The sequence below is a fragment of the Bufo gargarizans genome, chromosome 9 (assembly GCF_014858855.1).
Source record: "Bufo gargarizans isolate SCDJY-AF-19 chromosome 9, ASM1485885v1, whole genome shotgun sequence".
Taxonomy (NCBI): Eukaryota; Metazoa; Chordata; class Amphibia; order Anura; family Bufonidae; genus Bufo; species Bufo gargarizans.
Window position 1 is genome coordinate 74,243,507 of NC_058088.1, and position 16,837 is coordinate 74,260,343.

Here is a 16,837-nt window from a genome sequence, read left to right on the forward strand (position 1 = left end):
AAATGCAATTGAAAACTGAAATCCTCTATTGAGGATTTTGCCGTAATGTATTTTTTACACAAAAAAAATGCACAAATGTATTATATTGTTTGTTATTAACTGAACCAGGGATACACAGTCCAATAAGCTGGTAAAATTATAATTTATGCTTTATACGTTACTAAGAACACATAATAATTCACCATGACAATAACTAAGCATTGGTGAAACTTGAACATTTTTTATGACTCTTTTGCTCTTCCTATGTAATTGTTTCTGCTCAACTGGCTAGACTCCTTCTAAAGTTGCAATGGTAATACACGAGTACTATAAATGTACATTAAAAGAGTCTTGTTTTGTAGTTTAAAACATGATGATAATCATGAGGAGTGAAACTGCCTACTGTAACCTGTTAAGCATAGTGGAGTCATTAGTTCAATGTACTCCTAAGTGACTGTCCCTGTAGGTCTCAGTGCTGGTGTTGACTGTATTCCAGTGCCCCCGAACAGTATGTCTCCAGTAGATTATATAAATGTTATGTGTTTCATTACATGGCTCATAAGGAAGAGAGCTGACCTACATAGACCAAAAGAAGGTTAAAACTGTTGAAGAGACTCATTAAATCCCATTAGTTAAATGGAATATGTTCTTCATCCACTTTACTCTAGTGCAGTGAAAGGAGATCTCTTAAACCCATGACCCACTGAAGGCTAAATTACTGTATTTTTTGTACTTGCAATTTGAAAGTTATTATTACGTCTAAATTCTGAACACCACCTCACTAATATGTGACTAGCGTGGAATATTAAGGTCAATGCTATGTAATCACACTTTCAGATTAAAAGAGTGATGCAAGCAAACCTGCTTTGCTAAGTGGAGTAGTTTCACAACATTTCCAAGTCATAAGTAGGCTAAATCTATAGTAGGATTTTCTTTTTATATGCTTTAGATTCGAACATGGGTTAGAAATGAGCACATACATTTATATGCTTTGGAGAAGATCATTACTTCTGCAGTCCCAAAAAATAAAAATGCAATTTTGAAACTCGTCAAAAACTTTTTCTTAGTGGGGTTTTACGTGGCAATTTATAATGAGATTTTGACGCGTTTTATACCTACCTCAACAGTTTTTTCTGAGGTGTCAAGAAAGGGGCTCACATTTGCCCCGATTTTGGTACAAAATACTGGTGTACGTTTCTACAATGATGAGGATGTATCTAACTTGTCTCATTTTTGATGGCTAATTAGTTCATGATCCATGCAACACTGTTAACAAACCTTGCAATGTTTCTGATTTATTGTAGTGAAGGGATTTTTTAGTAATGGAATATCACTAAGATATGCAATCACTTACTGATCAATGGTGGTCTGACGGCCTGAACCCCCGTAAATCTGAGTTTTCTGGGACAGTGACACTCCCAACCATGTGATGTGCAGGAAATAACAAGGTTTCATTCATTTGACAGTTCCTCACACAGAAGGTGACTGGGAGTGACCCAGTATAGGAAAACTGCCAAAAGGACCTCTGGTTCTTTGCCCCCCTGATTAGGGAAGAGCTCAGAAGTCATATCCCCACCATAATGCTATGACATAACATTTTATTTATTAAATATTTGGACTTCTTTGGACTTTATTTGGACTTCTTTATTTTAAAGGGGTTTTCCCTCCTTTTACATATTGTTGGGGGTCCAAGACATAGCATCCCAACACATCATCTGTTTTCAGCAGCTGTTGGCATCAGTGGATGGAGATGAAAGCAGAAAGCCCTATCCAATGTGTGGTGACCATGCCAGTGTACTGTAGTATTCAAGTAAATGATAGCTGAGTTTCAATATGATGGCACATCCACTACACAGCCTTCTGCTTCCGACTCCATCCACTGTTTTGTTTCCAGCACAGGCAGTTGTAGTACACAGTTGGTGAGTGGGGGGTTCTGGCGTCAGACCACCACAGATCTGATATTGATTACCTATCTGGAGGCTAGGTCATAAATATGTATTGTAGAAGTTGCAAAGCATTCGGTTGCATGCATGTCTTCCAGAATGACCTATTTATTTCAAAGTGCAGTTTGCTGCATGGATGCTGTAATAATGGACTTGTGTCATATACAAATACAGTAAATATGGTAATAAAACTGTACAACCTCGTCTATGACTATTACAAAATTATAAAATAATGATTTTCTATAATTTTCATTTTAAGCAGTGTGAAAGCAGCGACCTGCAAATCGACTGCAAAAAGCAACGCCTGGATGAAGCCATCACCCCCTGTCTTCTCCCTCCATGTATCTCTCCCATTCCTGGTTGCAGGATGTCTAGCACTAAGGAGTGAGTATTTAAGCTTTGGTTAATAATAATTCATTTGTAGTAAGTATTCTAAGAAAATCCAAACTAAGATTTGATTTTTCAAGTGGTCAAGTCATTGTAATCATTTGCAGGTAGAATTGGTTCAGAGTAGTCTTTTGTTTAGCAGGAAACATTTTTAGTTTTGTTGGTAAAATCAAGTCTGTTAATCATCTATGTCCAATGGTGGGGCAGAGAATTTGGAATCCAGGCAAAAATACTAAAATACATCAATCACTGTGACATCATCATTGACATGATGATGACAAATTTAATAACCCCTGTGTGTTTGCATGACCACGATTAAAGTTCATTGATGAGAAGTTAGCAATGGAATGACATCTTGAGGAATGGATACACAAATTATATTAGAAAACAATACAGTTTTCAATATGCAATAAAAGGCTTTATTTGCTGAACCCATTAGATCCCTTTCATTTCGTCTTGATGATGGGAAGTACAATGTTCACTTGTGAGAAGTTCCTCTTCCTGAACGTTTTCTGTCTACCTTTTACCCACATCCTGACTGGGGGTTAGAGAACATTTATTCCTCTTGCTGTGGTTTTCTGTACTGTAAGATTCTCTGAGATGTCGGTTTCACGGCTGCTCTGGATGGCTCTGCTCGTAGACATCAGATGATATATATTAAACAGCTGTGCTGAGGAGACACCTAACCTTTACAATTCACCTTGAGAGCCTGTGAATTTCTGCCAGCAGCAACCTTTGCTGGCAACGACTGTCACCATACACAAGTTATATCTATTAATAATTATGTCACATTAATTAGTTTACACCTCGCAGAAGTTTGTGTCACTAAGCAAAGTGCATGAAGGAACATCAGATAGTATTCACAAATCTTAGTTGGGGCCGAGGGGGGGTGATTAAAACTGAGAGTAAACCTTAACACGTTTTCCCTAATTCCTTCTATAAGACATGTACAGTAAAATGTCTAACACCTGTATGAGAACTGATTTACTGGTACTTATTACTTAATATGCATGTACATTACTATCAAGAGATACCAAGATTTGACATATAAATATAGATTCCACAAGCTAACTGCCTGTTGACTATCTGTGTCTGAGAAGTTTTCACATATTTCTGCACAGATGGCTTAAATTGTGCAGCTGTGGGAGTGGGGAGCCCGCTGTCAGTGACAGCAGGGACTCCCCATAAAGAAAGCAGGGATGTATTTTTTTTACCATCCCTACCTTCCCCAACTGAATGAGCACTGTGTATGGAGACCATGACGCGGTAATGCAGCTTCCCGCTCCGGTCCCAGCAGTCATAGGATCACCATGGACCGGTGATCTGCTGGGATTTAGCAACCCAGATCAGCTCTGCAGTGAGGTTGTACAACTTTGTACAATCTCCCTAGGGGGTGCAATTCCCCGTAACTGAAGCTACAGTATAATGTCAGCCCCAGTTACAGGAGAAATCAGCAATAAATAAAATAAAAAATCATGGTAAATGTTCCCCAATGGTCTTGTGTGACCTAGTGGGGGGGGGGCATAAAGTGTAAAATAAAAAAATGGTAGTGTCTAAACTCCATGCAGACGTAATGACCTTTTGGAGTCATATGGTCACAGTACATATGTATATATATATATACTTTATGATTGTTTTCACACTACATTGCAAATTAAAATTTATATTATATATCATTTGTAGGTTGTATATTGGGGGACAAATTGACACTACAAATAATCATTTTATTGAGACTGAAGTACCCTAGCTTTAAATAACTTCAAATGACTATTCCAACACTCATGATGTAAGGTTCCATTTTTGGCATTGGGTGTTGCTGGGGCCTAAAAATTGAAATAAAGGCTGACACCACTCTACAACAAAAATGCATGGCTGCACACCCAAGAGACAAAATTTTAAACTAATAAAGAGGGTGTAAAGAGTGTTGAGCTGCAGAAAGTAGACAACATGAAAATTTGTATTAAGCACACGAAAAATGCACAAATAAAAAAAGCACCTAAAGTGCAATATGCAAACTGGGGGGGGGGGGGGGGGGGGGCGGGCAATGTCCTAATAAACACATGCACCCCAGCTACCTCTCCTACAGAAATATACATGTAATTGGTAATGAAGAAGCAGGGTACCAGAAAATGAACAGTGAGGTTTGTCTATTTTGGTTTTAATTTGGTTTTCTCAGGACCTGAGTGGATGCTGAGTCTTCTTTAAATAATGGACATTTCAGGTACCCTAGTGCATGTACTCTGAGGTGTCAGAGAGGAGGGCCGTTCCAATCAGTCAAGAAATTTGGTTCATGTACAAATCGATTTTGCCCGAATTGAAAACACTTTAAATGCCTGAAGTCACTCTCTGTCTCTTTCAAGAAAATTAACACAGGCCCCATATCTGAATGCCTAGTGATGTCCCGGGATGGCCCCAAGAGCAGAGCTAATGAACGACCTAGGGAAATCTTAAAGATATTCCCCAGTATCTGAACTTAACTTGAACTGTTAAGCTAGTAATATTAACAGTTTGAAAGTGCATTTCACTATGGATCATTTAGACATCATGGACATGTCTATATTGCAGTTCTTTCTAATGCAGAACTGTTATAGGGCTTCCATTCAAGTACATAAGCACTCTGTTGTACCCCTATTTGCCTCTGATTTCATATGGAGACATACAGATTTTTTTTCTGATGGATCTCATATTGACAAAAAAGTCTAATGACCTGCGGCATTGGATGCTGTATGTCCTTCTACAGGAGAGCATTTCATTTCTTACTGTTTGGCACCCTACAGAGCCTTTGGTAGCACACGAAGGTTAGTTGGCTCTGTCCTAGAATGTGACGCCATTGAGCCTGCATGTCCTATTGTACATGCCCTGTGCACACGGCTTTATACTATTTAATGGAGTTTTAGAAATCAAGGATGTGCATATAAATCAGGTAAATGGTTCATACATTTTTTTAGGTTGCACTTGTTGATAATTATTCATATGAAAGATCTACATAAATTACATGAAGCTACTCCCATAAAATCTCCATACTATTTGTAGCTCTTGCCCATGCTTAACGTCTTCGTACATAAATCCACTGAAGGCATGTGCGCTTCCTCCGCTGAGTTAACTGTTTGTCGTTGCATTTCAATTAGCAAAAACATGTTGGCAAATTAAGTCATTAAACATCTTTAATTATTCCAATAAATTCATTCACAATTGGTTATTATTGCAATTAAAAGCCCATTTTTACAGCAGCAACAGCCCAAAGCAAGTGAACAATCAGCTTCACAATATGTAACAATTAATGTCTGTTAATGATGCCTCCTCTTTCATAAAATGGATGAAAAGGGGTTTGTCAGCTCTATAAATCTCAGTGTGTTCAAAAGCACCTTCCTTCAGGTACTAAGTTCCAATGACCGTACATCATTATGTTCAATGTAGTAAGGTGAGCCATTGCTCCGGTATTCTAAGAATAATATCTGAGCTAATGAGTTCTGTGCAGAGATGCTCTTTACTGTGGTGTTAATATTACAATGATATATATACAGTATATTGAAAATAGACTGTTTAATGGCAACCAATTTCATATAATGAAAAGTTCTGCATTTTTCTAATATATTCTGGGACTCAATTCTGTATGGTTTTCAAAACCACGAAGAACTGATACCCAAAGAATATTAGAAAATGGCATAACTTTTTTATATTTAAATTTAATTATCATTTCACAGATTACTAAATAAGTAAAAATATAACGCAATCTGACCTATCCCAGACTCCCTGTTACCAGCTGGAGAATTAAAGGAAAAAAATTTAAAAAGTTTCAAACACAGATTTTGTGACTTTTGTATGGCAGGAAACTGGCATAGGGGGAGTGATATATTCTCCCCTGGCTTTTTATACGCTCCTCATCTGGGAATTTGCTTGGAACAAAGCTCCACATCTGGTGTGGGTGATCTTGTAGATAAATGGAAAAGAAAATATCTCAGCCAAATAATTATAATTCAAATGTTGATGTTTATTTCATCAGGTTAAAATAATGCAAAAACACTTCCTGATAAAACCTTTATGGTTTTCCAATTATAAGACCTGTTTCACATGCCGGCATCCATAGCTATGTCTGTGACAAGGCAATCCATATTTCATGTTATCCGTATCCCATGTGCACTGCAAGGCTCAAAATAGATTTCCAAAGCATCTCCTACCAATAGTCAATGAGAAAATTGGAAAAAACATGGATGCCATCCATGTGTGGTCCATATGTCCATTTTTTGCCCTCTGTGTTTTAACCGTTTCCCATGAGCAATGCTAGGCTGAAAAGGGATTTCTAGAGCATCTCCTACCAATGGTCAATGAGAACAGCTGAAAGAACATGGATGCTATCCATGTTCTGGAAGTTGTTTTCACTGACCCATAAACATCAATGGGCATTTTGGTTCACATGACTGACCAAAGTAGGAAATGTCTCCGCCACTGATGTATGAACATCAAAGGTTTTCTGTCACCTGAAAAATGGTTATTAAGCTGGCTGACATTAGCGATGTGCTAATGTCAGCTGAACATAACTGTATTAGTGCCATCTCACTGACTAAAGCCTTTATTGAGAAAAAGCGCTGCTCTCCTCCCACCGGCCGTGTCTACAGTGTAAATGTCATGCCGTTCAGTATTCCTTCCCTCACTGCGCCTGCGCTCAATGCTTAACGACGTGAGATTTACACTGCAGACACGGCCGGCGGGAGGAGAACAGCGCTGCCTGGCCCTGTTAATCAAGAGAAGAAGGGCATGAAAAGAGGTGGGAAAACCGAGCCTCCAGGAGAAGGGGCAACGCACCCCTGCTCCTAGAGGCTAATTAGCATATTATAAAAGTTCATTTTTCTCAATAAAGACTTTAGTCAGTGAGATGGCACTAATATAGTTATGTTCAGCTGACATTAGCACATCGCTAATGTCAGCCAGCTTAATACCCATTTTTCAGGTGACAGAAACCCTTTAAAGTCAGTGGATCCGTGTATGCTGTCCATGGAAAACACAGACATGTCTGCAAATTACTAACCATTGAAAGAGGCCATTGAAGAAGGCTTTTTAATCATAGTGTTTTTGTCATCGCTATACAATGTATTTTTTGCACCTTTTTAAAATAATGGAATAAACATTGCTGTTTTATTATACATTTTAAATAAGTGCTGGTGTATGACTAGATATATTTTCTTCCATTTTTCTCAATTTTGTATATAACAGAATTTTTTATAGCAAATTGTTCCTTTGATTTAATGCAGGGAAATATCCATGTTTTTCCAAAATCAGCTTAACATAGAACCTTCAGAACTGGAAGAAAGCATTTTGAAGATGAAATGTAATGTGAATCTGGGATTCCCAAAATATACTTGTAATTGCACAATAACTTTATTTGTGGAAAACGGTAAACCTCTTGAAGGTAACAACTGGTCTTCTGGGACTTGATTTGAATTAATTTATTGAATTTTCTGATATTTTTTTCTAGAACAAAAAAGACAACAAAAAAGAGGGAAGAAAAATTGTTTCCTCCATTGCTGTCACCTTTGGGGGATGAGACGATTCGAAGGCGACACTCCAGTGATAACAGCTCTTTCAGTCAGGACAGCAGTCTAACGACAGTGCATGTCCCAGTATCTTCTACAAGACACAAAAAGAATGGCAGCACAATAACCAACACGAAATCAAGCTGTGTAAGTACCATTTTCAATGCTCATTCCAATAACAGAAAAGCCCTGAAAAGTAAAAAAAAAAAAATCACAATGCTAGATAAATATTCTGTATTCTGAGAATGTACTAAAAAGTCAGAATTCTGACTCGTGATATATTATTGTAGGCTAAAGCTTATTGGCTCAGAAGTCTTCAATATCTGCTAAAACAACTGGGTTGTGATTTGCTGCATGTACCATGTCTTCTTTAATTTGGAGGTTCTTAAAATAGCAGATTGAAGGAATTATAATGCAATGTAATTTAAAAAAGCATTCTCTTGAGAGATTCAAAAATTAATTTTAATTAGTCCAGGAATTTGGCTAAAATAAAAAAGAAGTTATACTCACCAGTTAGGTTTTCCTACATTTCCAGCGAAGAAACTCCCCAATTTATTATTATAGCCATGATCAGAGCTGAGATGACTTCTAGGTATAGAGAAAAGCTACCAGTATCCTATTTTCCCCAGGACCTACCTTCTCAAAGTTGCTGCAGGGACCCCCATATTCAATCATCTGGTAGCATCTTGCTGCTGTGTGAGCAGGTAATATTTAAATGTATCCGTAAAAATACGTTTTACTGGTGGGCCCTAGGCACCCCAGTCCAACACAGCACAAAGGTGTGTGTCTAGTCTCCCCCCCAACAATTTTCAGGGCTACACGGCTACCCACGCCGCAAAGTTGGTAAGTATGTGAATTATGCACAATATATACTGTACATATATATTGGGAAGTCCGTTTGCATGTAGTTACAATTATAAGGCTTATGTTCTTTACAGGAAGAGGACAACAGTAGACCACCGATCCTTGAGAACATTCATCATCCATCAGAGCCAGATTTATGGTCCTCAGTACCTGCTGTAACCAACGGAAATGCTGATTCTCGAAGATCAAAGATAACATTCGATGAAACGTAAGTTGTGTTATGTTGTAATAGCAATATATTTATGAGCTCCAATGTTGTGACAAGGAGCTTCCAATCACAAGTGTGACAGATGGTGACAGAGAGGAGTAGCTGGGGGTAGGGCACTTACAGTACATTCTACAGGAAATACAAGGGCTCCTCAGTATATAAATGTGTTTTTGTAAAGGCCAAGAGTGCATGTAAATAATAAAGAATACTCACCTTGTCAATTATTCACAGGTGCAGCACCGCTGCCATATCAGTCCCGGCCACTATATATTTACTTCCAGGCAATGGTCACATTCTATACAAGCATGTCGCTTGCTGTGGCCAGTCACTGGGTCACAGCTGCCTGGAGATGGATGAGACTAGCAATGGCATCGTTGGGCCAGGGGCAACTTTTAAAAGCACTCCTAGCCTTTCCAAAAATAAAAATAAGTTCCTATAAACTGAGATCTGAAGTTTCTTCTAATTAGTGATGAGCAAAACTTTTGCATTTTTTTCCCAACAAAGCAGTTTTTTTTATTATAGAGCTACATTATCTACATATAACAATGGTAACTAAAATACTTTAAAGTGGATTTCTTCAGGACAGGTTAGGATGAGTTCACACGTCAGTTATTTGGTCAGTGATTTCCATCAGTTGTTATGAGCCAAAACAATAGTGAAGCCTATTCAGTAATAAGGTATAATGGAAAGATCTGCAACTGTTCTGGTGTTGGCTCATAATAACTGAAGGAAATAACTTACTAAATAACTAAAGTGTGAACTATATCAGATAGGTGGAGGGCCAATGCTCAGCACCCTCACTGATCTTCCAAATCAGGCAGCCAGTGTGGAAATTATACAGTGGATGAAAGGTTCCATCTACTGTGTAGGTTCCCATGCCTTCATATTATAGCACAGCTTCCATGACTTGAATTGAAGTTGAGCTCCAGTACCCACAACAGGACCACAACACAGTGGATAGAACCTTGTGCTTATGGCTCCATCCACTGTATAGTTTTCCAGCACCAGCATCTTCCCAAAACAGCTGATCAGTGGAGGTCTAAGGTTTCAAACATCCATTGATATGATATTGATGACCTGTCCTGAGGGTAGACCATCAATATCTAAGTTCTATTTAAGTTCTATTTCTAAGTTCTATTTTCTTACACAAATGGAAAGATGATTCCAGTCCATTTAAGAGGGTGATCAAGTATAAAGTTTATACAGATAAGGGAAATCTTAGCTTCTGAACCAGTACTCTCACTATATGTCACTATTTTAAGTCTCATTCAGACATTCAGGAGGTGGCTGCATATTAGTCTGAGTTCATATAACCATTTATCTTTCCATTCTTCTGATCCATCAGAAGAAGAGAAAAAACTAAACAGGATCCTTTAAAAAATGAATCCTGTTGCATCAGTTGTCATCCGTTTGAGACATTTCCGTCTGAGATCCAGTTTATAGACGGATAAAAAAAAGTACTGCATGCATCTCAGATAGAAATGGCTCAAATGGATGACAACTGATGCAACAGGATCTGTTTTTTTCTCTCTCTTCTTCTGATGGATCAGTAAGAACAGAAAGCTAAACAGTGATGGGAACTTGGCTTTAGTTTTGTATAATGGCCCCCAGTCCCTATCTATCTGTAATTCTATTAGTTTGATATCTTAGATCTGCGTTTTACAGTCATAATAAAGACTCTAAAATGCCACCATTGTAAGCCATCTGAATAAAGCCTTAAAGGGGATCTCCAGGCTACAGATATTGATGACCAATTCCCCCACGGCAGCTCTGTACACTGTGTACGGCAGCTCACCTTCCATTCAAGTGAAAACTAGACCATGTATTGAGCCTTCAGCTTCCGCTCTGCGCACTGCCAGACCATGGCGCTACAGCAACATAAAACCGCTGATTGGTGGGGTTTCCTGGTGTTAGACCCCCACCGATCTGATATTGATGACTTATCCTGTGGATATAGCCTGGAGAACCCTTTTAACATGAAATGCTGTGATTCGTAATGTGTTTCTGTTTTATAACCCTTAGGAATGCCTGATACATGGTAGCCAGTCCTACATATTAATGCCAGCGTGTTTCTAATGTTTTATGCTTTATTTCAGATTACATAATGCTGATTATTACATGCAGGAAGCCAAAAGGTTGAAGCATAAAGCAGATGCATTAGTGAGTGTATACCTTTCTGTATTATTACTGGGCTATTTTGTACTGTAAATTAACAGTAATTACAGCCATCATAATAACAGTTTACCTGACAAGCTAAATGCTTCATCACTGCATGACCCTCTATAACTTTTACCCTCCTGATGACGGACTAAGATCAGTTTTATAAAAAAAATCGTTCACATCTCATTGGAAATCTGCCATCTAAACCAGGGATGCTCAACCTGGGGCCCTCCAGCTGTTGTAAAACTACTTCCACCATGCCCTGCTCTAGTCTGATAGCTGTAGGCCGTTCGGGCATGCTGTGAGTTGTAGTTTTGCAACAGCTAGAGGGACGCAGGTTGAACATGCCTGGTCTAAACTGTTACACACTCATTTCCAATCAACATATAACATTGGTTGCAAATAAAGTTGTATCCTGCAGTATAGGGGTCTTTCCCACAAACTATATCAATAGCATATTGATGGGCCATCAGAGGGTTGTAGCTCAGATGTAGTGCTGCTCTTATTCCAGTAAGTGTATAGTCTCTTGTAGAGTGCCGCATGCAGCCGGAAATCCATGCTGCCAGAATTTTCTAATTAATAGTTAATGGCCATACGATTTTTACTAAATTAATACTTCAGTTTTACCCACAAAAGTGTGCAATTGATTAACAATCTATTTGAAACACTACATGGGATTGTACCCTTAAAGGAAAATTACGTAGAGAAAGTTAATACAAGGCACTTACTAATGAATTGTTATTATCCATATTGCTTCCTTCTCTGGCTGGATTCATTTTTCCTTCCCATTATACACTGCTTGTTTCCATAACTGCCATCCCACAGTGGTGGTTGTGCTTTTGCACTAAAGGAAAAAGCACCAGCCTCTTTGGTGGCCACGGGAGTGCACATAGGCTGGTGCTTTTTCCTGTAGTTTGTAAGCACGACCACCACTGATGGATTGCAGGTTGGTCGTAACCATGGAAATGAACAGTGTATAATGGGATGCAAAAATGAACCCAGCCAGAGAAAGAAGCAATATGGACAATCACAATACATTAGTAAGTGGCTTGTTTTAACTTTCTGTAAATAATAAATGGTGCACATATTTGCTGAAGTAACACAACCCCTTTAAACAGGCTGTTCACTTCAAAGATACTGATGACCTAACCTCAGGATAGGTCATGAATGTCAAATTGTTGGTGGTCTGACTCTCGACACCCCTGCCGATCAGCTGTTTGAAGAGGTAGTGGGGTTCGTGCAAGCGCTGCTTCAACTTCAAAATTACCAGTGAGCCATCACCTGTGCAGCGGCAGCACAGTGTAATTAAAACTGCCCATCCCATTCACTTGAACGGGGACGAGCAGTTGTAAAGTAATTAAACTGCTGCACCTCTGCAAGCGAGAAACGCACTGGTAATTTTGAAACCAAAGCAGCGCAGCAGTGCCGCTACCTCTTCAAACAGCTGATATTGGGGACTTATCCTGAGGCTATGCGGATAGGTCATCAATAGCTTTGTACAGAACAACCCCTTTAAGTGACATCGCCATAATTATCTGGTTTTGACCAGGCTCCTACGGTGCAGTTTTTGATTCAATTTTTTTGTAACCCAAAACAGGGACTGGATCCAAAAAGAAGTCCTTTGTTTACTTTTTTCTTCCCTTTAATATCCACTCCTAGTACTAGCTTAAACATGCTACATGACTCTGCTATGTAATAAACTGTTGTACATTAGAACAACCCAAAAACTTTAGAAGTATGACAGTACTAGTTTCCACCGGTTACATGAAGGTATCTTGCAATGTGTGCATATTTGTGGCTTTGTGATTGTGTTCTACTATTTTTTTTTAACCTGTGTGTGACTTGGCATGGCTCTCTCTTTGATATTTTGTACTACATTCAGGACTCTTAGCTTAGGGAAGCGGGCACAGACCGGAGCCTTCTCCTGGCATAGCACATGATTACAGGGTACCCATGTGCTATGCCAGCAGTTAGTACACCTCGGGGGGCCCGGTAGGAGCAGCAATGTGTGCTCCTGCCCATACTCTGTTCCCTGCGGCCACATTGATAAAAATGCACAAACCATACTCCGTACACTGCTGAGAAGTCAGCGGTGAGGAGAATAGTGAAGTGCGCCGAAAAATCAGGGCTTTAGGGGGGAATATCTTTAGTAAAAATGCAAAATCAATAAATAAAGTACCATACATTAGAAAAATTATTACTAGGGCATTTGGGAAATTTAAAAAAAAAATTTAGACACTCTTTAAAATAATAATAATGTATACATATTGTAGACATGATTGAAAACATTATTAAAAATCCTAAACAAACCAGTCAGACAAAGACTACTTATCCAAATTTGAAATTTGCTTGGGCAATGAAAAGGACACAGTGAGAAATAAACTGGACCGGTTTTGTGCATCATAAGCTTTTCTATAACTCTATTGTTATGCAATCTTTCAGATAGAAAAGTTTGGCAAAGCTGTGAATTATGCTGACGCTGCCCTCTCTTTCATCGAATGCGGGAATGCTATGGAGCGAGATCCATTAGAAGCGAAATCTCCATACACCATGTACTCCGAAACTGTGGAACTCATCAGGTTAATGTCTATTTTGTGATCATTTTCCTTATCTCATTTCAGTCGTAATTAGAACCTGCTAAGTTTTTTAAAGAAAATAATTTCAGCATAATGATTTGTTCAAGGCATCTTCATCTCTGAAGTCGACGTAATTACTTCTTGCCATTTTATTAATGTGATGGAAAATGTGTAATTGATGGACAGCGCTTTTATAAATTAGCCCCTTTAGAGGTTATAATGTGACTGTTATAATTTGCAATATTCATAAAATTAAAATTGAGATGTAGTGGGTGGCTATAAAGTACAATCATTGTAATATTTGGCAGCCCGACCTGCCTTTAAAGGGTGCAGTATTAAATAGTAAATTATGTTCAAGAGGGTTTTGATCTTTTTTTTTTCTACAGAGAAAAATTGTTCTTTTCTTCTGTTTCCGCTGTCTTTGAGGTCGGTGAGAAGAAAAGTGAACTTTAATCAACAAAGTTAAAGTGAATTAAAGCTCCCTTTTCTTTTACAGATATTAGGCCGCTCATATTATTTGATGCATCAGTTGACTCATTTAGCGAATTTGACCTTTCTTTCAATGAAAGGAAAATAATTATGTTCTATTATTTTAATGGGAACAACCAAAATGAAGCACACATTCCAACTCTGTTAGAACACTGCTACTATTCTGTTTCATACAAAGTAGGACAAGATATTGTGTAAGGCATGTAAGCACTAATAATATTCACCTGAAGAACCCTATGGGGTACCATTGACCTTACAGTGGAGGGAAATGATCTCTTACACAGTACATACATCACGTATCTGTAGTAGGGCTAAGGAGTCTAATTATAAAACAATATTATGGTGTTTTTTTTTGTGTTAGGCAATATGGACATATGACTCAATTTTCTTTGGAATTTGACTCTTTCTAGGTCTGTCTTCTGTTTTGCATCACAGTTGCCATATTTAAGATAGATAGATAGAGTGATAGATAGATCTTGTAGATTGCAAGATTTTGCGGGAAGGGTCCTCTCCCCCTTTGTACCAGTCTGTTAATAGTTTCTTGTTTATTGTATTTTTATATTATGTATGTGTAACCCCCTCTTGACATACAGCACCATAGAATGAATGGCACTTTCAAATAATTAATGATAATAAGATACCGGTAGTTAGATGATAGACAGATAAAGGGATAGATAGATAGATAGATAGATAGATAGATAGATAGATAGATAGATAGATAAATAGATGAGGTACAATAGTCCACACTTCACGAAAATGCACTTCCGGTCACTGGAGGTGCCCCAACTGGAAGCATGCTCCAAAACAAAAAAAAAAACTAGCTGCCCAATGGGTGAAGTCTCCAGCTGGGGAAGCTCCAGTGACCAGAAGAGCATTGTGGACTACTGCTTACAGTCGCTGTGAAGAGGAACGCTTACAGACAGAAGGAACACAGCGGTTAGATCGGTCCATTGATCCAGAAATCGGAATTAGAGCACAAGGTAATCCATCAATCTGTACTGTGTATTATGTGGTGTTTACTCATTCACCCTGCATAAAGCGAAGAGGGCTTGCAGATACATAGCTACTACTTAGAAGAGCCCATAGAGAGGCTCACTGGTCTATACTGAGGATCCAACTATTAGGAAATTAGCAATTTTTGAATATATCTGTTTCGACAGAAGTGTCTAGTAAACTGATGTAAGGGTATGGCAGGGCGCAGAAGAAAAGGAGCGCCATGTGGTTTTTGGAAGGCAAATTTTGCAGGACTGGTTTTTAGATGCCATGTCCCATTTGAAGCCCTCTGATGCACCCTTACAGTAGAAACTCCCCAAAAGTGACCCAATTGTGGAAACTAGAGGATAAGCTACCAGTTTTATTGGTACTATTTTGGGGTACATATGATTTTTAATTGCTCTATATTAAGTTTTTTGTGAGACAAGGTAACCCAAAAATGGCACCGCTTTTATTTTTTATTTCTTGCAACATTCATCTAACAGGGTAGATCATGTGCTATTTTTATAAAGAAGGTTGTTACGGACACAATGATATCAAATATGTCTACTTTGCTTGTGTCAGTTTAGCATTTTTTGAAACAAAAATTATGTTTTTGTGTCTCCATTTTCTGAACGCCATATATATATATTTTTTTATACCGATCGTCTTGTGCAGCGGCTCATTTTGTTCAGGAAGAGTTGACGTTTTTATTGGTACCATTTTTGGGTACATTTGTTTTTTTTTATCATTCATTATTACACTTTATGATGATGGTGACCCAAAAATTGGTTGTTTTGGCACAGCTTTTATTTTTTTTATTTTTACAGCGTTTATCTGAGGGGTTAGGTCATATCACATTTTTATATAGCAGATCATTATGGATGTGACAATACCTAATGTATATACTTTTTCTTATTTATTTAAGTTTTACACAATAATAGCATTTTTATAAACAAAAAAAATTATGTTTTAGTGTCTCTATAGTCTGAGAACCATATCTTTTTTTTTTTTTTTTTTCAATTGTCTTAGGTTCTCATTTTTTGTGGGATGATGTGTCAGATTGATTCATACTATTTTGGGGGGCATATGGCTTTTTGATCACTTGTTGTTGCACTTTATGTGATATTAGGTGACAAAAAATAGCTTTTTGGGCACAGTTTTTTTTTTTTTTTTACGGTGTTCAGATGAGGGGTTAGGCCATGTGATATTTTTATAGAGCAGGTTGTTACAGATGCAGCAATACCTAATATGTATACTTTTTTTTATTTATTTCACTTTAACACAATAATAGCAGTTATATTTATAGAGCCTGTCTTTATGGATGCAATGATACCTAATATGTGTGTTTTTTCCTTCCCCCCCCCCTATTTTATTATTATAAAATCAGGGGAAAGGGTCTTTTTATTATTAAAAACTTTTTTTGCTTTTTTTTAAACTTAATTTCTGTCCCACTCTAGGACTTTTGAGGGTCTCATCCCCTCTGCAATGAATTACAATACATCTGTATTGTAATGCATTGCCTGTTAGTGTATTACATAGAGTAATACACTAACAGGTTGCCTAGGAGACCCAGCCTGGGGCTGGATCTCCTCTGACCCTGTAGAAGGCAGGTCCTGATGCCGTGCAAGGCATTGGGCAGCCTGTTCATGGCATCGGGCTGCCTTGTCACCCATCAGGTCCCTGCCACAGCAGCCCAGGGACCCGATGGGCTCCCTCACCTGCCGC

At 38.3% G+C, this 16,837-nt stretch overlaps 1 protein-coding gene across 1 annotated transcript in view; it reads left to right on the forward strand.

Moving 5' to 3' along the window:
• The window catches only part of AFF2 (AF4/FMR2 family member 2), a 614,371-nt gene that overhangs the window by 564,706 nt on the left and 32,828 nt on the right, over positions 1 to 16,837 (forward strand). The window contains exons 12-16 of the mRNA XM_044306720.1: positions 2,182 to 2,306; positions 7,783 to 7,987; positions 8,779 to 8,912; positions 11,009 to 11,072; positions 13,515 to 13,651. Coding sequence (XP_044162655.1) covers positions 2,182 to 2,306; positions 7,783 to 7,987; positions 8,779 to 8,912; positions 11,009 to 11,072; positions 13,515 to 13,651 — 665 coding nt within the window. The remainder of the gene's footprint in view (positions 1 to 2,181; positions 2,307 to 7,782; positions 7,988 to 8,778; positions 8,913 to 11,008; positions 11,073 to 13,514; positions 13,652 to 16,837) is intronic.